We start from the raw sequence: 26891 nt of genomic DNA, 5'->3' as shown, positions 1-26891 counted from the left end.
CAGCATCTTCTTGGGAAGAGATGAGAAGGAGGGGTCCCTCTGCTGTCAATGGAGCAGGAAGGGGATGGGACCTGTGGCTGAGTTCTGCTCTCTTGGATACCAGAGAACTGAAACCCAAAAACAACCCAAGATTGAAAAACCCTTGTGTCCTTACCCAGGCCCTCAACAAATTCTGTCTCTGGATTAGATTTCCCTCAAGATACCCTAAACTGGAGCAGACAGCTTCCATTCTGAGCTAAAAATTTCTGTTTTCTCAGACAGAAATTTTTAGCTCAGAATGGAAGCTTGTATGTGGGGAGAATTATAGTCATTTCCTATGTTTAAGCTTAAATGTCACCTCACTGAGACCCTGTCTGACCTCTGTTTTGAATTGTAACTCACCTACCACTGGCTCTCTTGATCCCTTCTCTGCTTTGCTTTTTTCCATAGCACCACTCACTTTCTAGTATACTGTATTATCTACCTACCTACCTACCTACCTACCTACCTACCTACCTACCTACCTACCTGTCTATTTGTTTTTGTGTGTCTCACTGCTAGTGACACAGGGCAGGGGTCTTTGCCTGTTTTGTTCACTGAGTCCCCAGCACCTAGATCAGTGCTAGGCCTATCAGAAGCACTCCATTGACAGCTGTTGAATGAGTGAGTGAAGAATGGGTGGATGACATTGCTGTATGTGAAGTTTTCAGTGGGACACCAGCATCTTATTATTATGGTTGCTGCTGCTGTTTGTCAGGTGTGATTCGTGCAGGTTGCTTCTCCATCTTTGTAACAAGGAGATTGAGCCACTAGTGCTCTCTGAGCTCCCTTCAATATCCATAAAATCTGCAATTCTCTGATTTTTACACTCCCAAATGCTCAGTGAAGCAGTTTTTTCACTGCTCACCTTGCAGTTCTCAGCAGCAGCACTGCCAGGTTTGGAGGTGCTGAGCACCCTTCTCATGGCAGTTCTTGTTCTTGTGCCTCTAAGAGTCAGAATGGGGCAAGGTGTGGGACCATGAGTCAGCCCGATATTTCCTGGAATGGTTTCCATTCAAATATTTATAGGTTTTATTTTAACTAGCTTTAAAGTGTTGTTTTATAACATTTTATTGATTCAGTAGACAGAATTCACTATGTACATAATTGGAGGTCTTTTGATTTAAATTTCTTTATTAACCATTTTTGTAGAAATAAAATTCAGGAAAAACAATTTGCCAGTCCATGTGACCTGACTGGGGACATGTTGTCCTTGGAAACGAAGGTTCACATTGTCCTGTCCTGGCTGAGGCTCTGGTCCCTGGCCTTGGACACTCCTTATGTGGACAGGGTCATATATTAGTTGCCCAAGAGCACCTGTTTTAGGGGCTCAGGTCCACTGTGTTTAGACTGTCTTTAGAGGGCCTGAGCCCTATCTCTCAGGATCTCCCTCTGAAAAGGGCATTCTGAAACCCTGGGGTTCCCCACAACTGACAGATTCTGTGGGGGCTGTTTCAGGAGTAAAGTTCACACTCATTTGGTATTCGCTGAGTAACTGGAATGGCCTCGGAAGACCGGGAGGGGTGAAGGACAGGTCTGGCTAGTTCTGCCTGGTTGATTACCTCCCAGACTTCCAACCTGCTTCACCACCCTTCAGGTGGGGGTTGGCCCTCGGCCTTTCGGTCCTTTTTTCCCCACATGCCCAGGAAGCCAGGGGCCAACATGAATCTTCCCAGTGATATCAGCTGAGTCTGGAAGCCTCAACTTTTGGGAGACAATGGAAAGGAACAGCCGCCCGGTGAGTTTCCCTGGGCCATGGGCCAGAACCTCCTGGCACTGAAGAAGCAGGGATAGGGCTGGGAATAGGTGGGGCACTACTACCTGTGTGCCTCAGGTTTGGGGGGAAACGGAATGTGCCTTTTCTTCTTTGTAGCTACTTGGGATCAAGATTGCTTGACCTTATTTTATCATGGTTTCTAGGAGGTACTCTTCTAGGAAGGAAAGAGAAGCTGATAGGATTTGGGGTCTGGTCAGGAAGCACCCCAGGCGTGTGTGGCTGAATACTGGGCTTCTGCTCTGTATACTGCAAGCACCCCAGCCAGGATACTTATGCTGCTGGAGATCACCTTTGCTGGTTTGAGAATCATGGAACCTTAGCATTTTAGTGTGGCTTCTGGGTTATGCCCTCATTAGACTCAAATCATCCTTAAAAATGTCACTATGTGCATTTAAGATAAATGGGATTTTTCAGTCTCCCTTGGTCACTTAGTTTTGGGCTTAATAATATTCATGTTTGAAAAGTGCTTTCTTGCATTTATCCATAACTCCTTCTGTTACAATTCAGATTCCAGTCCTCATCTTCTGCTCCTGATGATGGTAGAGAGCAGCTGAAGGTCTTCTGTGGAAAAGCCAGTCATATATACATGAAGGCTTCCAAAGACTTTGTTCAACTGTGCCTCAGCTTTCTTTTCTTGGGTGACATTCCTCTTGGGCTCTAACTTTTTCTTAGGTCTTATTTTCTACTCCTTTTCATCTTCTTTTGCTTTTTACTGAAGTGGTAGAATCTGGGACTCTGGGAAGAATGGGAAATACTGAATTCGAGAAGGATTAGCTCAACCTATGTTCTGTCATGTGGTCCATTCTGAACCCCAGATGTGTTTCTGTAACTTTTAGCCCCCATCATTCATCAGCTCCATTTTGACTTTTATTCCCCAGGCTTTCTCCTTTGTTCCCTGCTCTGGTCTCCTTGGTTCATGTCTCCACCCACCAAGGTTGTTTGACCTGAGGCCTCTAGGGCTCATTGGAGCCTGTAGTAGGCAAAAAGGGTGATGTACAAAGAGAATGGAGTTTTGTCTGGGGCATGGGGACACTGAGCCTACAGTCACAGTCATGTTCCTTGGAAACTTGCTGGGAGTCTAAATGTGATGGTGTCTAAACACAGAGAATGAGAAGGGCTGAGCTACCTGAAGGGTTGTAGGGTCAGTTCCTGGGGCAGGGTGATAGGGGGATATCAGCCTAGGAAGCACTTCTGTACAGAGTCAGGGACCAATGTGGAAGGACACTGGTGGGGCACATGGTGAAGAACAGTCTTTCCATTATTGGTGGAATTAAGTGTCAAATTGTGTGGTTGGCTCCCTGTTCGTTCAGGGAGGCTGTCCTAACTTACATTGTAGTGAAAGAAGTGAACTACTACTTCCTTATTTAAGGAAGGTTCTTATTTAACAACCTTATTTAAGGTTCTTAAATTTACCTCCTTGTTTAGGGAAGAACTGCTGAAATAGAGAACCTGGGATGGGGGCAGAAAGAGCTGCCTCAGTAAAATCAGCAGAAGGCTTCTTAAAATGGATGAAATTGAACAGGAGCTGACTAGGAGAAACTGGTCCTCTAAGGCCACACTCACTCCCCAAAGGGAGTGAGTCAGGGAGTCATGGAGTGAGTCCTTTATTGTTCTTCAGCTCCATAAAGTCGTGAGGAAGATGGTGGCCCAGTGAAGCTCCTGTGTGAGCAGGTTGGGTCTTCAGGGCGATCTCAGGAAAGGTGTAGGGAAGTTTCTTGGCTTCTATGTATTCAAGAGAGAATACTATGTGGTGGACAGAACACTGACCAAGTTCTGGGTTAGCTGTGACTTTTGGTATCTGTAAAATGGAATAAAAATTATATCTAATTGAAGGAGTCAGAATAATTTCACATGTAAGGCTCCTTTAGAATAGCATCTGCCATAATTAGAGATAGAGATAGAGAAAGATAGAGATAGAGGCAGAGGTAGAGGTCAAGGTAGAGATAGAGATAGATTCACAGAGAGTTAAGATTTATTGTTATCATCACCATCTATGGTCTAGTCTTGGCTCCTCTAAAAATTTTCACAAATACTCTCTCCCCTCCATGCCTAAGTTTTTCTACCTACAAAATAAGAGGTTTGGACAAATTTCCCCTGGAAGCCCCTTTGTGGTCCCAAGACAGTCTCTGAAATTATATAGAATGGGATTACAGGTGCACCACAGTGGATATGCATATTTGGTTTTAAAAAATAGTGTGTATTTTGTGTTTTTTCGAAATGAGTCATATCCTTCATGCTTAAAGACATGCAATGTTTATTAAAGAAAGACTGACATGGAGTCACTGATAAAAGCAACAATCTTTTGCAGAGTTAATTTTCTTACACCGGGTTTTCTTAAAGTGAAACAAGTTCTCAGTCAGCCCAAGACCACAGATGCTGTGAACAAGAGAATGGAGGGGGGGTCCCACGAATGTTTCAGATTAGGTGCCCTCCATAGAGGTGACTGGGCAGGTTCCCAAGATTGCAAATCAGTAGGCCCAGGTCACTCAGCCATCCCCCAGACTTCATAGTGCAGGCACCTTTAGGATCCCTGGCACCTGCCCTTCACTCCTGCAGGCGAACATCTCTCACCTGAGACCTCTGTTTCATGTAATTGGTGCTAAGCAGACTTCTACCTGGGTCAACCCTGTGTTGTTGCTTTGACTAGGCAAACGTGAGTGCGGATGTGTGGGAGTGTGTGTTTGGGGCTCCAGGCTAGAGTGCTGGGCAGGAAGGCCAACTGATGTAACAATAGCCACTTAGCTTAAGTGCCTTGTTTTGGCAAAACAGCTTCCTCTTGGTACAGCAGCAATGTGAAACTGGAAAAGTCAGCATTCATGCTGCCTATCACTACCAGAACCAATAAGCAGAGACAGAGATTGAACCTTTATTGGTACTTTATTAAGATGGCTGACAATCTGAGAAGATGGTGGGTTATGTACCCTAAAAGACTGTTTTACATTTCATTTCAAACCAGCTTTTTTTTTTTTTTTATAAGAAGGGAAAAAGTGTAGGTAAGGGGTTTGAAATTCGGGGAAAAAAAGTGTAGGTAAGAGATTTGGGACTTAGGAAAGAGGTTAATCAGATTAAAGCTGTAGTCTGGCAATTTCTCAGCATCCTTTCATTGGCCAACCAGTTGACCTGTGATTCTTTATCTGTGTCTTGGGCATCTATGTCCTAGGTGATTCTTTTTTTAATCTTTCTTTCTTTCTTTCTTTCTTTCTTTCTTTCTTTCTTTCTTTCTTTCTTTCTTTCTTTCTTTCTTTCTTTCTTTCTTTCTTCCTTCCTTTCTTTCTTTCTTTCTTTCTTTCTTTCTTTCTTTCTTTCTTTCTTTCTTTCTTTCTTTCTTTCTTTCTTTCTTTCTTTCTTTCTAGAGAGAGGAAGAGAAGGAGAAAGAGTGGGAGAGAAACATCAATGTGTGGTTGCCTCTCATGTGTCCCCTATTGTGGACCTGGCCTGCAACCCAGGAATGTGCCCTGACTGGGAATCGAACCAGCAACACTTTGCTTCACAGGCCCGAGCTCAATCCACTGAACTATACCAGGCAGGGCCTGAGCCATTCTTTATCTGTTTCTTGTGTCCTGTCTTCTGGGCAGTGGGATGTCTCTCTCTGGAACATGATGACTCAGATACCATCTTGATTGCTTGCAGTCCTCCTGGGACACAAAGGTCAAATTGCTTATGGTCTCCTGGAAGCAATGTGGGTCATATATTCAGTTCCTGAAGCAATACCTTTTTATATGCATTCATTACTAAGTTTATTTTTTTATTATTAAATTTTATTTAGTTACTTTTCAAGTACATTTTTTTTTAATCTATTTCTCCCATCCCACCCCACCCCCCCGCCCGGTCTCCCCCCTCCCTCCCCCCTCCCTCCCATTCCCCCCCCTCAGTCCTCATCTCTGTGTCTTTCATACTTGTTCCTCAAAATCCCTCCCCCTTTTTCCCCTTAAGTTCCCTTCCCTCTCCCCTCTGGTCGCTGCCCACTTGTTCTCTATTTCAGCGTCTTTGTTTTTATTCTGTTTGCTTGTTTGTTTTATTCTTTAGCTTCCTGTCAAAGGTGAGATCATATGGTATTTGTCCTTCAATGCCTGGCCTATTTCACTCAGCATAATGCTTTCCAGTTCCATCCATGTTGTTGCAAAAGGTAGTAGCTCCTTCTTTCTCTCTGCTGCATAGAATTCCATGGTGTATATGTACCACAATTTTTTGATCCATTCATTTACTGATGGGCACCTAGGTTGCTTCCAACTCTTGGCTATTGTAAATTGTGCTGCTATGAACATTGTGGTGCATAGGTTCTTTGAAATTGATGTTTTAGGATTCTTGGGGTATAATCCTAGCAGTGGAATTGCTGGGTCAAAAGGCAGGTCAATTTTTATTTTTCTGAGAAAATTCCATACTGTTTTCCATAATGGTTGTACCAGTCTGCAATCCCACCAACAGTGAACTAAGGTCCCCTTTTCCCCACACCCTCTCCAACATTTGTTGTTTGTTGCTTTGTCTATTATAGCCATCCTGACTGGTGTAAAGTGGTATCTCATTGTCTTTATTAACTATTATCTAAAACAAAATTTTTCCAACTCTTGAGTTCACCCATCAAATGAAGGTAGACTGTGTCCAGCCAGATGTGCAGGGTGCTGGGCGGGGCACAGCATGGAATCTAGTCCAGGAACCCTGCACTCTGGGCCTTATCAGCCAAGTGGGGGCCTTGGCAGTACCAGGTGGAGGCTGGCTCATCTAATAGGGAAGCTATACCAGTACTGTCCAGGGACCATCCACTGTATACCAGCATTGGCAGAGAGGGCACATGGGGACAAACTGAGGCAGTAAGTTCCTAGGTAATCAAATGTTATTTGCTTGGCAATGGTGGCCCGTAATGTTCTTTAAACTATTTGATGAATGAATAAATAATGAATGAATGAATGAATGAATGAATGAATAAGAAGGTGTTTTGATTCTGGTCCAACAAGACCCCAAATGTCTTTTATGTGTGTAGGAGGCATCATAAACTATAAATAACTTTAGCATTCACCCAGGCCAGCAATGTTCAAGTTATTAGCAGCAAGCTCTTTCATTGAAATGAAATCTTATGTGGAGCCAGTTGCTCCACAACTGAAAAGTGAATCTTCTCTATTTGAAGTGAAGGACTGGGAGTCCAGCACCTACTGGTCTCCCAGGCATTTCCATGGAACCTGGAATGTGCTATGGAAGCCTGTGGGGAAGCAGTGGTCTGTCCACTTCCTCATCTTATAGATTAAGGAGTTGAGAGGGATGTGATTACCCCTTGGATGGCACAGGTGAGTAGGAGCAGAAGTAAGATGCCCTTATGTATTCCATACCTGGATCAAGAGAGGTCTCATGGCTCTGGCTGCTTAGTTAGGAGACCAGTTTGATTCCAGGCTGACCAACATCTCTCAGGTTAATATTGCATGTGCTGAGAGCTGGGTGGGAGGAGGTGCTGGGCATCTGCCAGTGTACTGAGGGGAACCTGTATATGTGGGGTTTCTCTGGGTTCAGGGAGGGGAGAACAGGAGGGAGCCCTGTGTACCTGCAGGTATGGTGAAGCCTGGATTGAGAAGTGAAAACAGGAGAAAAGCCATGATCTATACCCCAACACAGACCACTTCCATGGGAGTTAGTTCAGTCCAGGCCAGTCCATATTGAAATGGGTTCAGGACTTCCCTGCCTTGACCCAGGGGCTTCCCAGTCTCCTAACAAACAAGGGAGCTTGTTAGGTCTCATCAAAGGAAGCTCCTGAGCTTTTCTGGTAATCCCTGGTGCTTCCAGTGCGGACTGGCAGCACTCCTTCCTGCCTAGCCCAGAATGCTGGGGTGTTGGCCTGGGGGCCTGCCTGTGTTTGCAACAGGCTGTAGCCGGGGGATCCCAAAGAAGGATTTGTAATGGGGTCCAGAACTCAGGGTGTCCAGGAAATATTAAAAATATGAGATGTCCTCACCCACAGCAGATCTGAACTGGGGGATGGGAAACATGGAGCAGGGCCATTTAGAGTTGTTTTGCATAGCAACAGTTTTGCAAATAACCTCAGGCATGGCCATTTAACATATCTATATGTTTTAACTGGTTTCATGTGTACGTTAAATAGCTGTGGCCAAGCTTTGAGCCAGGGGAATGGGAGTGACTTCCACCCAGAATGTAACTGGGAGGCAACTCCCCCTGGTTACAGCACCTGCGTGAGAGCTTAGAGATGATTGGCTCCATGCTATGGGGCCATGCCTGCCCCACACTTACTCTGGCAGCGAAGAAAGATGGGGCTGGGGGAAGTGGGGGAATATGGAAATGCTGGCAGGTATAACTGATTGTGGGAGGGGTTGCAAATGGGGCTGCAGAGGAAGATTAGCACTGGGATTTAAAACTCAGGAATAACAGCCATGCTGGATGGTTGGGACCACGTGACTTTGGGGTGCTCCCTTTTGCCATGTGGCTTAGGAAGCAGGAGAGACCTGTCTGGGAAGGAAAGGGGTGAAAGAACTCTTGCTGGTGGGCCAGGAGAAGGTGCCACATGATTTTGGATTAACTGGAGATCACAGTGGTGACATAGCTGATGGTGCTGGGAGCCAAGGAGCTACCTGAGTCATAGACTTCTACTTCTTTTCCTGAGATGTGGTACCTTGGACTGGGCAGAGGGAGAAGGAAAGACTGTGTGCATTTGTGGGTATTCTAAGGGACTTTGGGATCTCAATGAAGACATTAAGTCATTGCTCTAAGTCTGTATAACTTTTAAAAAATTTTTATTTATTTATCTTTAGAGGGGAAGGGAAGGAGAGAGGGAGAGAAATATCAATGTATGGTTGCTTCTCGTGGGTCCCCCGCTAGGAACTGGCCTGCAGCCCAGGCATGTGCCCTGACTGGGAATCGAACTATAATTCCTTGGTTCACAGGCCTGCGCTCAATCCACTGAGCTATACCATCCAGGGCAACTTTTTAAATAAATAATTCCTTTCCTTTTCACCAATCTCTGGCACTGAGAGACATCTTTACCTGGCAGTGGACAGGGAAAACCTAGTATGGGGGTGGGGGACCCCTGGAGCATAAGGGGGGTCCATTCAGTAATAGTATATTGTTCACCCCCTGCCCTGCGCCGGATCTATTTTGTAACATGTGCACCTCTTTCAACATCTTTGGTACTCAGGGCACTGGGAGAGAAAAGCTGCCACAAGGGCCTAGGTCTGGTGAGAGACTGTTTCTGTCAGAGCACTTACTGGCAGTGGGAGAGCACAGAGAGGTGGGACAGCCCAAGGACAGGAGCCAAAAGATCAGGGTACTAGTCCTGGCACTGCCCCCAGCTGGCTGGGTGACCTTAGACAGCTTATATTGCCTTTCTGGGCCTTAATCGCCTCATCAGTTGAATAAAGATTTGGACTAGAGGGTTTTCAAGATCCCTTAAGCTCTGACAGCTTGTGCCCAGGATGCCTTTGTAAAGGGAGGCCCAGGAAGCTTGGGCTGGACTTCACGGTTCCCTAAGGATATACCCTTGGGCCATGAAGATGTGTTGCAGTTGCAGGTGCAGGTGCACATTCTTTAGGTGTAGCATGAGACATTTTTATAGGGTAATGCCTGCAGTTGGAGAACAGTGTCTTGAAAAGCCCAGAATTAAATCTGTGGCCATGGCCACACATGAAACAACCCATGAAGTGGCTGTGACATCACTCAGCACCAGCCTCTTTTTTATAGCATCACTTGCTGCACCTACAGGAGACCCAGAGGGGCCAAGGGGTTTGTTGACTTCCATCTGCCACCAGGTAATGGTCCATGGGGCAGAGTCTGCCACAGGAAATCATAAAAATGCCCCATTCACCTTGGAGTGGGGAACCTGCCCCTGAAAGCTGTGACATAGAAAGCAGTGAAAGTAGGTACATGGGGCCTTGGGTTTTCATCCCTATTATTCACTAAGATATACCTGAGTGACTTTGGATAAAGCACACAAATGTTTTGGGCCTCTACCTCCTTGTCTGTAAAATGGGAATAATAGTCATTATTGACTGTCCAGGGAAGTTCTTGGAAAGAGCACTAGCTCTGGTAACTGCTCTTTTCAGCTTTTTCCCTGCCTTCCTATAGATCCCTACCCTGCCTGCCTCCCAGCCATGCCACTTCCTTCTCCAGATCATCTTAAGGGGGCTGGATGAGTTTTGAGTGGGGATCCCTGGGAGCTGAAGAGGCACAGTGACAGCCTGGGGATGGGCCTTGTTCCTCAAATGGTGAAGGTTCGTGACTGTACTACCCTATGGGGTAACCGCAGATACCATCCAGGGTGGGTGGGAGGACAGTCAGGTCCAGGGGAGAATGATTGACAATGCTAGGCCAGGGGAATGGCCCAGAGTCACCTGCACTCTGACTCTTCCCTGTTCACCTACAAGCTGAGGAACCTCTGGTCTGCAAGCAGGTTGTGGGAGCCTGAATCCCTGGCCCAAGAGTTACTTATTTGAGTTCCATTTCTGGGTCTTTTGCTCACTGGCAAAGGCTTGGAGGTGGGCTGATTCTGGTCTGGGTTCTGCCCCTTGTATTTTGGAACCTTGAGCAAGACATCTGCTCCCCTCCCTCTTCCTCATGTGCTCAAAGTATCTGTTCTGAGAGTGTGGTCAGTCTTCTGGGAGGGAAGCTGGAATCTCAGCATTGCACTTGAAGAATTGAGGAAAGAAAATGAGTTACTGCTGTTGTAGGTTCATTGGGAAGAACTTCCAGCAGGTTGGGGTGACATGTTGTGAAATGGGTTAAGAAGAGTAGCTATGGTATCTCTTATTCTGTGCTCCCGGAAAAGGAGAATTCTTCCTAGCCCCTGCAATGGTTTGAGTTCAGGTATAAAGTTAGGGGGATGGAGCAGACAGCTGCATTCTGGAGTCTGTTTTCATTTGGTCTTGGTGCAACACTACCTTCCTGTTGTCCCTGCTCAAGTTTGCATTTCCCCACATGTGCAGTTCTCATGTGGGATGTGGAGTCCCAGATTCTCTTTTTGCCCTGATCTGTGGGGCTAGAAACACCCCCACTTGCTTCTTACCACCTCTTACACCACTCCTTCTGGCTCCCTGGATACTGAGCTCAAGATTAGTCCCATTTTACACATCCCACCTGTCTCCAGACTCAGATAAGAGGAACTCAGGTTGAGGTCCTGCCTGGAGCCCAGGGATCACCTCCCCAGGTCCTCTCCTTCTTGCTGGCTGAGGCGGCAAGGGGTAGTTGGGACCTACCTCCAGGAAGAGTAAGCAAACACAGCTCAGAAGGTTTCCTCTCTGCTTTTCTGGCTGCCCCTCCTTTCCACTGAGCCTCTTCCTCTCTGGTCTAACTCCTTCCCATTGTTCCAGCCTTCCCCAAGCTTCACACATTTTCCTCTGGGCCTCTGCCTGCCTCTCAGCCCTCTCAGGCTGGCTGCTTTGTTCCTACCCATCTTGATGCTTAACAAGACCACGGTCTCTGGGTCCTGATCAGGTTGAAACAGCCTTAGCTCCTGACTGGGAATCAGGAGATTGGGATAGAGTCCCTACAAGATAACCAACAAGTTTAGGGGCTTTAGGTATGCTCTTTAGTTCCTCTTAACCCAAGTTTTCTCATGTATAAATTGAGGGTAATAATTTTTGTCCAGCTTCCTAACTAGGAACCTTGTAAAAATCAAATGAAATAATGGGTATGTAAGCTCTTGGCAAATTGTAAGCCTCAAAGAAATGAAGTACTATGGGCCAGTTTGGATACTGTTGGTCCAGACTCTACTTGCTCCTAGGAGGCCTGATTAGAATCCAAGCCCTGTCACTTGCCTGAGATGTGAATTTCGGACATGTTCTTAACCATCTTGGACCTCAGTTTCAAAATCTCTGTAATGAAGTTTAAAATACTAACCACTAAGAGCTGTTATGTGGTTGAAATGGGATCAAGTGAAGTACCTGATGAGTTGGATCTTCACCGTGGGGATACATATTTATAGACCAGGCTCCTGTGTTATCTTGGGGAAGGAGGAAGGACTAGTTAGATTTTACATGTGTGAAGACACTCTAAAGTGTGAACTTACTTGCCCCAAGGTAACCCAGTGAGAAATGGATGGAGCCATATTTAAACACATATTTTTCTATTTCTAGCCCTGCATCTTTTTTTTTAAGTTGAATGTTTCTTTAATAATTTCCATAGTAAAAATTCACTGGAAAAATTATTCTGAATTTATTTAAAGCACTGTCCAAGCCCTTACGAGTCTCTCAAATTATCTTAAATTTTAGACTGGAGAGCTCACTGGCTAATAAATGCTCTGCAGGCCTGCCAAGGAAAACATCCCTGTGGGTTGTCCTAATAAGAGCATGGAATACAGAGGGAGGTTTTTTAAAAGTCCTTTTGCTTTTTAAAAAATTGTTGTTTAAGTACAGTTGTCTCCATTTTCTTCCCACCACTCCCCTACAACCAAGCTATCCCCACTTCTCACCCTTGATCCTAACCCCCCTTTGGTTTTGTCCATGTGTTCTTTATAAACGTTCCTGAAAACACTTCCTCCTTTCCCCTCCATTATCCACCCTCCACCTCCTTTCTGGTTACTGTCAGTTTGTTCTTAATTTCAATGTCTCTGGTTATATTTTGCTTGCTTGTTTGTTTTGTTGATTAGGTTCCACTTATAGGTGAGATCATATGGTATTTGTCTTTCACTGTCTGGCTTATTTCACTTAAAACAATGCTCTCCAGTTCCATCCATGCTGTCACAAAGGGTAGGAGCTCCTTCTTTCTTCTGTGTAGTATTCCATGGTGTAAATGTACCGTAGTATTTTAATTCATTCATTTACTGATAGGTACCTAGGCTACTTTCAACACTTAACTATTGTAATTTGTGCTGCTATGAACATTGAGGTTCATAGGTTTTTTTGAATTGGTGTTTTGGGGTTCTTAGGGTATAATCCCAGCAGTGGAACTGATAGGTCAAAAGGCAGTTTCATTTTAATTTTCTGAGGAAATTCCATACTGTTTTCCACAGTGGCTGCACCAGTCTGCACTCCTGCCAACAATGTACTAGTGTTCCCTTTTCTCCACATCCTCTCCAACACTTGTTTGTTGATTTGTTTATGATGGCCATTCTGACCAGTGTGAAGTGGTATGTCATTGTGGTTTTAATTTTCATCTCTCTGATTCTAGCCCAGCATCTTTAACAAACAGACACAAGCGGTCATCATCACAGCTAATGTTCACCAAGTCCTTACTTTAGGTGTACCATCTATCACTACAATGCTGTGAAACAGGGTGATTAGCTCACTGTACAGATAAGAAAACTGAAGTGCAAAGAGGTTATGTCAGTAGCCCAGAGTCACCAGCTGGCCTAGAGAGTGCTTGATGACTATGACACTGCTGCTCCCATCCACCAGGTTCTGCCTGATCCTGGCAGGTCACTGGACCCAACCCTGGTTCCCATTGGCAAGTTCAGCAAGACCAAGATCCCTGTGGGAACCTCCGGTCCCACTCCTTGGATTGCTGTGGTGCTCCCACCCTGCAAGAGCCTCAGCCTAAGTTCTCAGTCATGGCACAAATGCAGAATGCGTACTTGTACTTGGGTTCAAGAAGAAGCAGGGAGGGGTCTCAGATGCACACATGCTTGGGCCAGGTTCCTGACTATGTGATTCTGAGCCATCTAAGCTCTGAGTTGGGTTTGCTCATCTGTAAAAATGTACTTCTAAAAGTGTCAACCTCTCAGGGATGGAGTGAGGACCTCATGAAATCAGAGACATGGACATTATTGTAAACTGTCAAGTTCTACACCTATGTAAGCTATTGTCACTTTATTGAATTGAATAATGAGAATTCTCTCCCTGAGGCTGGGGAAGACTTTGAGAACATTGCAGTCAAAAATAGGCCAGTTGAGTGCCACAGTGCCACTGTCCTGGGCAGATGCCAAGGCTTGGGTCCCCAGTGGTGGGAAGGCTTGTCTCTCTCACTGAAGGATTTCAGTCTGGCCTTTGTCCAGCACCCCCTTTTCTCCCTAAGATGATCTCATACTACCCTTCAGCCCTTTGGTCATGCCCCATGGCTGTTAGATCTCAGCACTGTTGGTGCTCTTGAAGCAGTGTAGAGGGGACAGGAATGACTCATTCCTGCCCCACAGCCATGTGCCAGGTATGGGCAAGAACTTGTTTATTTCATTGAGACCTCAGGCTTGTTTGTTCTATTCTATAGATTAAGAAAAAGAAAGAGAAAAGTTATGTGGCTTTCCCAAGGTCATGCTTCTAGACCCAGGGTTAGGACCCAGGTCTGCCTGCCTCCAGTGCTGTCAACTTTTGCACCTTATGCTTCAACGTAGCCTCACTATGTCTCCTTGCCCTGCCCCAGTCCTGTTCCCCTTGAGTCTTCCAGGGGCTGATCTGTTTTCATTTTGTGGAAATGAAACAATGTGGGTGAGGGGGATTCTGAGATCTGGTTCAGCAGTGGCAAGCCGCTAAACACACATAAGTATACCCTTCTCAGCTGGCTGGGGCATCCACTGATGAACTCCAGTAAGTCCCTGGGGGAGTCAATTCTGGTCCCTGCCTCTGGCAAGCTGAGTGTGATCAGGGACTAGGGATTCCTCCTTGAATTCACCCCACAGACTCCAGAAAAATGAGGAAGTGACCAAATCAATTACTTTGGACTCTTAGAAGAGGGAATTAAAACAAAAACAAAACAAACAAACAAAATGCAAATACCTGCCTGGTAGGGATGATGGTATTGACTTGGGCTAGATGTTTTCATGAGGACTTTTTAGTAACTGGTCTGCTTAGTAATAATATCAAATGCTTTTAAGCAAAGTGGAATGTGAGGGAGGGAAGCAGAGGGGCTGAGGTCCAGATCCTGTGCCCTCCACGTGCCCCTGCAGACTGCCCCCATTGCAGGGTCCCCAAGCACAGGTGTATCCCCACCCCATTTCTGCTGCTCCCAGGAGGTCTGCCCTATGGGCAGCCAGTCAGTGTCCAGCAGAAATTATAATGAGGGTCAGATATGATTCAAGGGCCAGTCAGTTCCCAGCTTCCCCTGCTGCTCTGGGGACTTGTAGAGGGGACTTAAGAGGCAGAGATGGTATGAAGGAGGGTTGAAAGATCTTTATAAGGAGCCAGAGTGAGAAGATGCCTGAACTGGTGACAGGGGCTGAGGGCCTTGCAGACTCACAGCAGAGGCTGCTCAAGCACTTCTCATTAACCTGACTGGCCACTGGCTCCCTCTTTCACATTTAGAGCAACAAACAACTCAGGGTTGCCAGGAGGCAAGGGGACTAGCACTCACTGATTGACTGCTATGATCAGCTGCTGCATTATCTCATACACCCTTCCCTAAGAGGCAGCAAAGCCTAATGGTTAGAGCATTGCCTCTAGAACCTGACTTACTGGGCTTTCATCTTGGCTCTGCTAGCTTAATCAGTTGCTTAGTCTCTCTGCCTCTGTTTCCCTATGTAAAATGGGGATAATGAGAATTCCTACCTCATAGGGTTGTTCTAACGATTAAATGAGTAAATATACATAAAACACTTAGAGCATGTCAAGTTCTCTGTGACTATACATTAAAATACTAAATATAATTATGACTATATTTTAAAGTACCAAGAATAAACTAATATACTAATATAAATTAACGATTTGTCCAAGAGTGATGGAATCATACCCCAGTCCACACCTTCCTCTGCCCTACATCTTGCCTTTCCAGTGCCCCTGATTCACTGGAGCATGCGTGTGTGCATGTGCGAGTGTGAGTGTGAGTAAACATGTGCCTGCCCATATAAATTCAGGGGCTACTGAGAATGTTGGGGTACAAGGCAAGTCAGGGCTTTTCTTAAATTTTATATTGTTGTTCAAGTACAGTTGTCTTCATTTTCCTCCCACCACTCTCTGCTGGCCCACTCTAGATCCTATGCCCACTTTGGCTTTCTCCATGTGTCCTTTATACATGTTCTTCGATGACACTTCCCCTTTTTCCTCCCGTTATTTCCTTCCTCCTCCCTTCTGTTTACATCGGTGTGTTCTTTATTTCATTGTCTCTGGTTATATTTTTTCCTTGTTTGTTTTCTTGATTAGGTTCCACTTATAGGTGAGATCATGTGGTATTTATCTTTCACTGCCTGGCTTATTTCACTTAGCAAATGTTCCTCAGTATTATCCATGCTGTTATGAAGGGCAGAAGCTCCTTCTTTCCATCGTGTAAATGTATTATAGTTTTTTGATCCACTCATTTACTGATGGGCACTTAGGTTACTCCAACACTTCGCTTTTGTAAACTGTGCTGCTATGAACATCGGGGTGCATAGGTTCTTTTGAATTGGTATTTCAGGATTCTTAGGGTATAACCCCACCAGTGAAATTGCTGGGTCAAAAGGCTGTTCCATTTTTCATTTTCCGAGGACATTCCATGCTGTTTTCCACAGTGGTTGCACCAGTCTACATTCCCACCAACAGTGTATTAGGGTTCCCTTTTCTCCACCAGCACTTATTTGTTTATGATAGCCATTTTCACCAGTGTGAAGTGGTATCTCATTGTGGTTTTAATTTGCATCTCTCTGATGGATAGTCATTCTAAGAATCCTTTCACATGTCTCTGGGACTTCTGTATGTCTTCCTTAGAGAAGTGTCTGTTCAGGTCCTATGCTCATTTTTAAAATTGGGTTGTTTTTCTTCCTGGAGTGGAGTCGTGTGAGTTCTTCATGTGTTTTTGAGATCAAACCCTTGTTCTAGGTATCATTTGCAAATGTATTTTCCCATATGGTTGGTTCCCTTTTCATTTTAGTGCTATTTTCTTTAGCTGTGCAAAAGCTTTTTATTTTCATGAATTCTCATTTGTTTATTCTTTCCTTTATGACCTTTTCTCTAGGGGACATATCAGTGAAAATATTGCTGTGTGGAATATCAAAGATTTTGCTGCTTATGTTCTCCTCTAGGACTTTTATTGTGTTGCGATATATATTTAAGTCTTTTATCTATCTCGAGTTTATTTTTCTGTATGGTGTAAGTTGGTGGTAGAGTTTCTTTTCTTTTCTTTTCTTTTTTTTTTTTGCATGTACCTGTCAAGATCTCCCAACACCATTTGTAGAAGAGGCTATTTTTACTCCATGTTATGTCTCTGCTCCCATTGTCCAATATTAACTGACCATAGAGACTTCGGTTAATTTTTGGGCTATCTATTCTGTTCCATTGATCTATGTGTCTGTTCTTATGCCAGTACCAGGCTGTTTTAATTACTATGGCCTTGTAATGTTGTTTGATGTCAGGTATTGTGATTCATCCTACTTTGTTCTTCTTTCTCAAAATTGCTGTGGCTATTTGGAGTCGTTTATTGTTCCATATAAATTTTTGAAATGTTTGTTCTATATCTGTGAAATATATCATTGGTTTTTTTTAATAGGAATTGCATTGAATCTATAAATTGCTTTGGGTAATATGGACATTTTGATGATGTTAATTCTTTCAATCCATGAGCATGGTACATGCTTCCATTTGTTTGTGTCTTCCTTAATTTCTTCATTCAGTGTTGTGTAGTTTTTTGAGTACAGGTCTTTTACCTCCTTGGTCAGGTTTATTCTTAGGTACTTTAGTTTTCTTGTTGCTGTATCAAAGGGGATTTTTTTCCTGATTTCTGTTTCTGATATTTCACTGTTGGTATATAAAAATTTCTTCAATTTCTGAATATTAAATTTGTACCCTGCTGTTTTGCCAAATTCACTTACTAGGTTGAGTAATTTTATGGTGGAGTCTATAGAATTTTTTGTGTACACTCTCATTGCATGTGCAAACAGTTTTACTTCCTCCTTTCCAATTTGGATACATTTTATTTGTTTTTTTTTTTTTTGTCTGATCACTGTCACTAGGATTTCCAATACTATGTTGAATGGTGAAAGCAGATATTCTTGTCTTGTTCCTGTTCTCAGTGGGAAAGCTTTTAGATTTTGTCTATTGGGTATAATGTTGGCTGTAGGTTTTTCATATATGACTTGTATTATATTGAGATATGATCCCTCTACTTCCACTTTGCTGAGTATTTTTATCATTAATGGGTGTTGTATCTTATCAAATGCTCTTATACATCTATTGATATGATCATGTGATTTTTGTCTTTTCTTTTGTTTATATGATGAATTACATTTATTGATTTGAGAATATTGTACTATTCTTGCATCTTTGGGATGATCCCACTTGATAATAGTATATGATGTTTTTAATGTATTGCTGGATGTGGTTTACCAGTATTTTGTGGAGGATTTCAGCATCTAAGTTCATCAGCAATATTGGCCTGTAGTTTTTTTCTTTATTGTGTCTTTATTTGGTTTTGGGATTAGGATGATGCTGGCTTCATAAAAAGAGTTTGGGAGTCTTCCATCTTCTTGGATTTTTTGAAATAGTCTGTGAAGGATAGGGGTTAGCTCTTCCTTAAATGTTTTGTAAAATTCTCCTGTAAAACCATATGGTCCAGGGCTTTTATGCACTGAGAGTTTTTTTTATTATTGCTTCAATTTCACCAGCTGTTATTAGTCTGTTCATTCAGGCTTTCTGCTTCTTCCTCATTCAGTTTTGGAAGATTATATTTTTATAAAAATTTTTTCCATTTCACCCAGGTTTTCAGATTTCTTGGCGTACAGTTGTTTATATTAATTTCTGAGAATTCTTTGTATTTCTGTGGTATCAATTGTAATCTCTCCTCTTCCATTTCTGATTATGTTTATCTGGGCCCTCTTTCTCTTTTTCTTAAAGGCTTTTTCTTCTCTCTGCTTAAAGGCTTGTTGATTTTGTTTATTTTTTCAAAGAACCAGCTCCTGGATTTATTGATCCTTTGAATTGTTCTTTTAGTCTATGTCATTTAATTCTGCTCTGATCTTGGTTATTTCCTTCCTTCTACTTTTTCTGGGCTGTCTTTGTTGTTGTTCTTCTAGTCCTTGTAGATGTAGGATTAGGTTGTTTGTTTGAAATGTTTCTATCTTTTTAAGGTAGGCCTGTATGGCTATGAACTATCCTCTCAGGACCACCTTCGCTGTGTCCCATAACTTTTGGATTGTTGTGAGCTTGTTTTCACCTGTCTCCAGAAACTTTTTGATTGTTTCCTTGATCTCATTCTTAATCCATTCATTGTTTAATAGTATGGTTTTTATGCTCCATGATTTTGAGAGTTTTTGAGTGTTTTCCTTGAGGTTTGTTTTTCGTTTCAGTCCCTTGTGGTTGAAAAAAATCCTTGATATGATTTCAATTTTTTAATCTGTTGAGTGTTTTTATTTTATTTTATTTTTAATATATTTCATTGATTATGCTATTACAGTTGTCCCATTTCCCCGCTTTTACTCCCCTCCACCCGGCACACCCCTCCCACCCATATTCCCCACCTTTAATTCATGTCCATGTGTCATACTTATAAGTTCTTTAGCTTCTATATTTCCCATACTATTCTTGCCTCCCCCTATCTATTTTCTACCTGCCATCTATGCTACTTATTCTCTGTACCTTTCCCCCTCTATTCTTCTCCCATTCTCCCGTTGCTAACCCTCTATTTGATCTCCATTTCTGTGGTTCTGTTCCTGTTCTAGTTGTTTGCTTAGTTTGTTTTTGTTTGAGGTGTGGTTGTTAATAATTGTGAGTTTGCTGTCATTTTACTATGCTTTTTATCTTCTTTTTCTTAGATAAGTCCCTTTAACATTTTATATAATAAGAGCTTGGTGATGATGAACTTTTTAAACTTGACCTTATCTGAGAAGCACTTGATCTGCCCTTCCATTGTAAATGAAAGCTTTGCTGGATAGAGCAATCTTGGATGGAGGTCCTTGCCTTTCATGACTTGGAATACTTTTTTCCAGCCCCTTCTTACCTGTAAAGTCTCTTTGGAGAAATCAGCTGACAGTCTGATGGGAACTGCTTTGTAGGTAACTGTATCTTCTCTTGCTGCTTTTAAGATTCTGTCATTTTCAATCTTGGGTAATGTAGTTATGATGTGCCTTGGTGTGTTCCTCCTTGGGTCCAGCTTCTTTGGGACTCTCTGAGCTTCCTGGACTTCCTGGAAGTGTATTTTCTTTGCCAGATTGGGGTAGTTCTCCTTTATTATTTGTTCAAATAGGTTTTCCACTTGTTGCTGTTCCTCTCCCCCTTCTGGTACCCCTATAATTCAGATGTTGGGATGTTTAAAGATGTCCTGGAAGCTCCTAAGCCTCTCCTCATTTTTTTGAATTCATGTTTCTTCATTCTTTTCTGTTTGGTTGCTCCTTTCTTCCTTCTGGCCCACTCCATTGATTTGAGTCCCAGTTTCTTTCCCATCACTCTTGGTTCCTTGCGCATGTTCCTTTATTTCACTTAGCATAGCCTTCATTTTTTCATCTAATTTGTTACCAAATTCAACCAATTCTGTGAGCATCCTGATTACCAGTGCTCTGAACTGTACATTTGATAGGTTGACTATCTCTTTGTCACTTAGTTGTATTTTTTCTGGAGCTTTGATCTGTTCTTTCATTTGGGCCATTATTTTTTTTGGTCATGATGAACCTGTTATGTAGTGAGGGGTAGAGCCTTTGGTGTTCACCAGGGCGAGGCAACCCATGTCATCGCATTGTGAGGCTGCATATGGGGGCAGAGTCTGAGAGAGAACAATGGCGCTTGCTCCACTGTCTGCTGGATTTCAGTCCTTTTGCTGCTTCCTCCTAGCAAACTGGGCCCTTCTGGTGCTGATTCCCGTGTGGGTAGGTTTGTGTGTGTTCTAGGACCCTATGGGTCTCTCCAACAAACTCTCTTGTGAGGCTGGGAGTCTTTCCCAGCACCTCAATTCCCACAAGTGTTTTGAATGGGTGTTTCGAGGCTTTATTTCCCTACCCTGGGACCCTGGGTTGTGCAGTCTGTCTTGCTCTCTAGTTTTTCTTGGGTTATCTGTACATGAATGTGGGATCCCCTGGTTCTGCAAGCTGCCTTGCATGCCTCATGTGTCCACAATTCGCCACCTTTCTGGGTTCACCTGCTGTCATCCTGAGCCTGCGGTCCACCAGCCACCACTCTGTTTGCCATTACCCCTCTCCACCCAGCCACCCAACTTTGCCCCTCCTACAGGTCTGAATGAATGTGTCTATTTTAACTCCTTGGTTGTTGGAGTTCCATACAGTTCAATTTTGTGTCAGTGCTTGTTGTTTTTTGTTTCTAAATTTTTGTTGTCCTTATTTGGTTGCGCGAGGAGGCACAATGTGTCTACCTACACCTCCATCTTGGCCAGAAGTCCCCAAATCTGTTGAGTCTTATTTTGTTTTGTGTCCTGTCATGTGGTCTATCTTTGAAAATGTCCCATGTGCACTGGAAAAGAATGTGTATTTTGCTTGTTTGTGATGAAAGGTTTTATATATATCAGTTAAGTCCATTTAATCTAGGACATTGTTCAATGCCACAGTATCCTGGTTTATATTTTGTTTGGAAGATTGATCCATTTTTAACAGTAAGGTATTAAAATCCCCTAGTATTGTTAAAATCCCCTAGAATGTTGCTGCCTATATCTCTTTTTTTTTTTTTGGTTGATTTTTGTTATATATTTTGGTGCTCCTATGTTGGGTGCATATATGTTTATAATGTTTATTTCTTCTTGGTGGATTCTTCCCTTGAGGATTGTGAAGTGTCCTTCTGGTCTGTTTTAATGGCCTTTGTTTTGAAGTTTATTTTGTCTGATATAAATATTGCTACTTCAGCTTTTTATTCCTATCCATTTGCTTGGAATATCTTTTCTGACCCTTCACTTTCAGTCTGTGTGTGTCTTTTGTTCTCAGGTGGGTCTTTTGTAGGCAGCATATGTGGGGGTCATGTTTTCTTATCCATTCAGCTACTATATGTCTTTTCATTGGAGTATTTAATTCATCTCCATTTAAAGCTATTATTGATAGGTACTTATTCATTGCCATTTTACCCCTCTGGACCTGTGTTCCTCTCTCTCATTCTCTTTTTCTTCTTTTTCTTATAGCAGTCCCTTTAGCATCTCTTGCAGAGCTGGTTTGGTGGAGGTATATTCTTTGAATCTTCTTATTTCTGGGAAACTTTTTATTTCTGAGAAACTTCTTATTTGGCCATCCATTTTAATTGAGAGCCTTGCTGGATAAAGTAGTTTTGTTTGCAGGCCTTTGTTTTTCATTACTTGGAATATTTCTTGCCATTCCTTTCTGGCTTGTAGTGTTGCCATTGAGAAGTCAGATACTAGCCTTATCTGGGCTCCCTTGTATGTTACTTCCTGTTCTTTGCTAGCTTTAAGAATATCTTCTTTGTCTTGGAATTTAGCCATTTTAATTATGTTGTGTCTTAAAGTGGGCCTGTTTGGATTCTTCTTGATTTTCCTTTCATCAAATTAGGGAAATTTTTCATCGGTACTTTTTCAAACAGATTTTCTATCCCTTTCTCCTCTTCTTCTGGTATCTTCATTACATGGATATTATTACATTTCTTGTCTTCCTGCATTTCCCTTAACCCCTCTTTGTTCTTTTTGGGTCTTTTTCCCTTATCTTGCACTTTCTGGGAGTTTTTTTTTCCTACTTTGTCCTCCAGCTCACTGATTTGATCCTCTACTTCATCTAGCCTGTTTTTGATGCCTTCTACTGCGTTCTTCAATTCAAAAATTATATTCTTCATTTCCTCTTGGCTCTTCTTGATAGTTTCATGTCCTTTTTCATGCTGATATAGTTTGTAGTAAATTCGTCATAGTTTCCCTGTAGTTTTTGGTAATTCCCAGTGAGCTCATTGAGCTTCCTTATAATCATTGCTTTGAACTCAGTATCTGATAGTTGACTTGCCTCTATTTCATTTAGCACTATTTCTGAGGATTCCTCCTTTCCTTTCATTGGGGGTTTGTTTCTTTGTCTTCCTATTATTTGTGAGACTCTTTTTGTTTGCTTCTGCTTCTTAAATGAATCTGTTTTTACTCACTGAATTTGTGGTGTGAACTTGTATGATAGGTGACTTGTGAGATTCAGTGGTGCAGTTTCCTTGACCCCTTGAACTTGATGCTCTTGGGATGTTCTCTATGCCTTTTATGTTGTATCTTTTGATATAACTGGGTTTTGATTGGTAATTATTTGATGAGTCCATCCCTCCAGCTGGTTGACTGAGTGTCCACCACTCAGTGTGCCCACCACTACATCTTGTGTGCTGTTTTGTGATGATGCTGGAACAAAAGCACGTGGCCCAGGAAAGAAACTCACATCCACAAAAATAATTCCTTCCCAGAAATCTCTATATCAACAGCATATGAATCAGTATTGATAAGGGTATAAAGAGATTAAGACTATTATAAGAAAGGAGTGACTTATAAGAAATTCTCATGACTTAATAAAATCTAGTGACTTAATGTGCACAAACTTGATGGAGTAGAAATGAATGTTAAAGAGCTATGCAGGAAAGAAAATATCACAAATCATGCAGAAGACCACAGTGGATTTTGTCTCAGTAGCCTCTAGTATTTATCACTATTTTTTCTTTCTGGGCCTGCCTCTGGTTATGTCACATGTTGGTTCCATAGGTCAGGGCTTTTTTTAATCAGCACTTTTACACTTTTGATGACAGCTCATAGTAAGACCAGTATCTTATGAGCTAACACATCTACATAAAAGAAAGGGGCATGAAGAAAAGAGGGCAAAAAGTCTGGATATTTCACCCATAGGCTACCACATCTCTTTAGGTGACCTTCGGAGTCAGGAGCCAGTCAAGCATCCTCTTCTTTGAGGGTCCCTAGACACGTGTGGCTGAAGCAGGTCGCCCCAAGCTCCAGGCAGATGCCCTGCTGCCCTCTTCCCACCTCTGCAGGTGCCTGTGATAGGAAGAGGCTGTAGGGAGCTGGGGGAAGCAGAATCTTTGAACTTCATTCCATCCTTGGACACTCTCATCTTCTCTCATGCTTCCCTGTGTGGTAGCTCTGCTCACTGACTAGCACTTGCCTTGGAGTATTTCTCTCCTAGTTCAGCAGAGCCAACAGCTGGGTGGGCTGGCAGGAGTGCAGACTAAGGGATGTCTTCACTCTATTTTCAGAATGCTTCCCTGGCAAGGACATCTCCAGCCCGGGCAGCCCCAGCCTGTGCATCACCTTCCAGGTCATCATCTGCCAGGTCAGCCTCTATAGCATCCTCTCCAACAAGGGTACACCTTGTTAGAGCAACACCAGTGAGGGCCACACCTATCCGGACATCTCCTGCCACATCAGAACCAGCCACCAGAGCCACTGTAGAGACCCCAGGTAAGAGGGATGCTGCAGGGAAAGCAAGAGGAGCAGGGAGAAGTCCATGAGAGGGGAGAGTCTTGGCACTGGCACTCTCTGTTCCTCCTCTACCCCCTGGATAATGATGTGTGGGAAGGAAGGGGAATGGTCAGTGGTGGCAGTAGGAGTCCTGGGGAGGTAGGGGCAGCTAATGGGACAAATGAGGGAAGGTCTAAGAAACCAGACCAGCAAAGCAGGTGTCACTTTGAAGGTTGCACAGTCTGGGTCAGAGTGTAGATCTCAAGGGCATAGGCTCCCTGTTAGGCTGCACAGGCAGGACCCCATTCCCACAGCCTCACCCTTCCCCAATGCTGCCCTGTTCTTAGGTGTCAGCTTGCCCAAGTTCACCTGGCAGGAGGGCCAGAAGCGGCTGCCACTCATCGGATGTGTCCTCCTCCTCATTGCCCTGGTGGTGTCTCTTATCATCCTCTGTGAGTTTCATGGAGGGAGCAGGGGTGATTCTGGTCATTGCCAGTGTGCAGTGGGGTCTGGGGATGGGGCACACAGCAGGAAACAGAAGGTGACTACTGCAAATAGTAGTAGTCTTCTACTACTTGGATATGGTGCTTCTAAGTCCCTGTGAAGTATGAGGTTAAGAGTGTGGGAGGTCAGAGAAACCTGACCTTGAGTCCCATCTGTGCCTCTTACTGTGCAGCTTACCTGAGCAGATTAGTTTACCACTCAGAGCTTAGTTTCAGCATTTTCAAATTCATTCATTCATGCAAATTCAAATTCATTCAAGATAAAATTCATTCATTCATTCACTCATTCAAACATTTATGTGCCTAATAAGTCTCATTGAGACTTTCCAGAGTTATGAGGAATAAATGAACTAATGGTAAAATGCCTATCACAAAATCCCACTCTAAAAATGCTAGTTATTAAAAAAAAACAAATAAACATAAAACCCTGATCAGAAAATGTTTCTCAGGCATTGTCTGTCAATGAGATCAGAGATTCAGGCATCCACAATTTTCCCCCCTCTCTTTAGGAAAGATCCTCAGGACATGTCCCTGGGCTCTCTGTCAGGGAGCCCACTGTAAACCCAGTCCAGTGGGAGGGAGCAAAAGGGGAACACACATTATACTACCTGTCCTTAGGGAGAATATGGCCTCTTGGGAGACATAACTGAAATCAAAGAAAGCCAAATGCATTTGAGTGGGACCATCAGGAAGAGGTGACAGCTGAGTGGCTTGGAGAGACAGAGGCTCATGAAGTTAATGAGGCCAGACAAAGACCTGGAAGATGGGAGAGCATCTGGCACCAGGCATCTGAGTGAGATTAGCAGTTGTAGGAAACCTGGGGCAGGTGGGTAGGGCAATGTGGAGAGAGAGGAGGGACCTGCTTGCTAACCATTTGGGGATTTGGGGGCCACCATTTGGGTATGGCATGGCCATGTTGTAGAGAGCTGCAAATGCTGGGCTGAAGGGTAAGGATTCCCTTAAAGAGCCAACACAGTGTGGTGAGTGTGGGGTGGGTGATGCTATAGAAACACCTGGCAGCAGGACTGTTTGAGAAAGAGGGCTGTGTTGGAGGAGGTTGTGTGCTGGTTGAGAACATACAGCTGAGTATGTGCTGAGTACTACACAGAGCTGCCAAAGCACATGGCTCTGCTGCTCACCAGCTGTGGCACCTTAGCAAGTTCATCAGTTTCCTTGAACCTCCCTCCTCCACTTGCCTGACAAAGCCAAGATGTCACTGTCATGATACCTGCCACATGGTATCCATGTAAGCCTCCTTCGAGACTCACTGCCCTGTCTTCCCTCTCTTTCCCACCCAGGGAACTATCCAGGGGAAAGCCTGCAGTCCACTGAGAGCAGTAGGAGAAAACCTGTGTGGCTGGGTGGGGGGTGAGATGGCATCTGAGGGTAGGCTCCCTGACTAGTTATAGCTCTTATCATGGTTAACAACACTTCCTGAAGTCTTCTGACCTTTAGACCTACCAGCACCAGGGGAGCAGCTATATCAGGTCACTGAGCTTGTCACTGAGCAGCTACATCAGGGGGACAGGACTAGAGCCCCAACTCTGACTCCCCATCCAGAACTCTCCCCACTACACATCAAGGTAATTGTGGCAGCCTCAGTGCACAGGTCATTGGTGACACAGAGGATAGAGGCATATCTAAGAGATTAGGAATGACTGGTGTCTGAACCTGGAAGGGACAGTCATACAAGAGTGACCTTCACCTTGGGTGACAGAGAAAATGGTGGGGCCAAGGGGAAAAGTGGAGGATCAGGGCCAGGAGTCAGTTTAGAGGACAGGCAGAGTGAGAGTCAGAACTCAGGTTTCTTTGGCATCCAAGGGGAAATGTCTCCGGGCAGGAGGGATGACAGTTCCTAGTCTGGAAAGAAATAGGTGTTAGACACACAGGGAGTATGAGGCTGATTTTCACAGATGGTTTGTAAAGCTTACAAATTTGGGCATTAGCCAAGTAGAGTTGCTTTTTGAGTGGGAAGATATTTAAAAGCATAAAGACAAGTAATGGGGGAAAGACTAAGTATAGAAGACATCCCTTGTTTAGGGAAGAGGAAGAGTAAGAAAACTCAGGAGCTTCTGAGGCTGAAAGGATCACCTTAGAGAAAACAGGACAGGCGGTGGCTGCGGGTGTATGACTGTAGATTTAGAAGTTTCTCTGCAGTCACTCTGTGTAGCACAGAGACAAATGGAGGCCAGAAGGGTTCTGAGAAGGGGGTCTCTAGCACACTGGAGGAGGTGGTTTCTCTAGCCACTGCTCTGGCTAGCATGTGGGGCAGGGGAGCTCCCAAAGTAGTATCCGCTTCCATACCTCCCTCCCTCTCACGCTCTCTCCTTCTCTTTCTCTGGTTGGCTGCTCAAGTTTGCCTGGTGCTGCCCTGCTTGCAGGAGCTTTCCAGAACATTCCTGAGTAGGCTTTTTCTCCATACAGATGGGGAACGAGAGCCCCAGAGTCCAAGAGGGATTGCA

The 26891-nt window shown here is 43.8% G+C and overlaps 1 protein-coding gene across 1 annotated transcript in view; it reads left to right on the top strand.

Moving 5' to 3' along the window:
- The window catches only part of TMPRSS13 (transmembrane serine protease 13), a 92423-nt gene that overhangs the window by 49102 nt on the left and 16430 nt on the right, over positions 1-26891 (top strand). Inside the window, exons 3-4 of the mRNA XM_037147304.2 lie at positions 23722-23926; positions 24274-24378. Of these exons, the coding sequence (XP_037003199.2) occupies positions 23722-23926; positions 24274-24378 (310 nt within the window). The remainder of the gene's footprint in view (positions 1-23721; positions 23927-24273; positions 24379-26891) is intronic.

The sequence above is a fragment of the Artibeus jamaicensis genome, unplaced genomic scaffold, assembly GCF_021234435.1.
Source record: "Artibeus jamaicensis isolate MK-2021 breed Jamaican fruit bat unplaced genomic scaffold, CSHL_Jam_final contig_196, whole genome shotgun sequence".
In the NCBI taxonomy this organism is placed as follows: Eukaryota; Metazoa; Chordata; class Mammalia; order Chiroptera; family Phyllostomidae; genus Artibeus; species Artibeus jamaicensis.
Note: the sequence above shows the minus strand (reverse complement) of the source record. Positions and strands in the feature narration are given on the sequence as shown.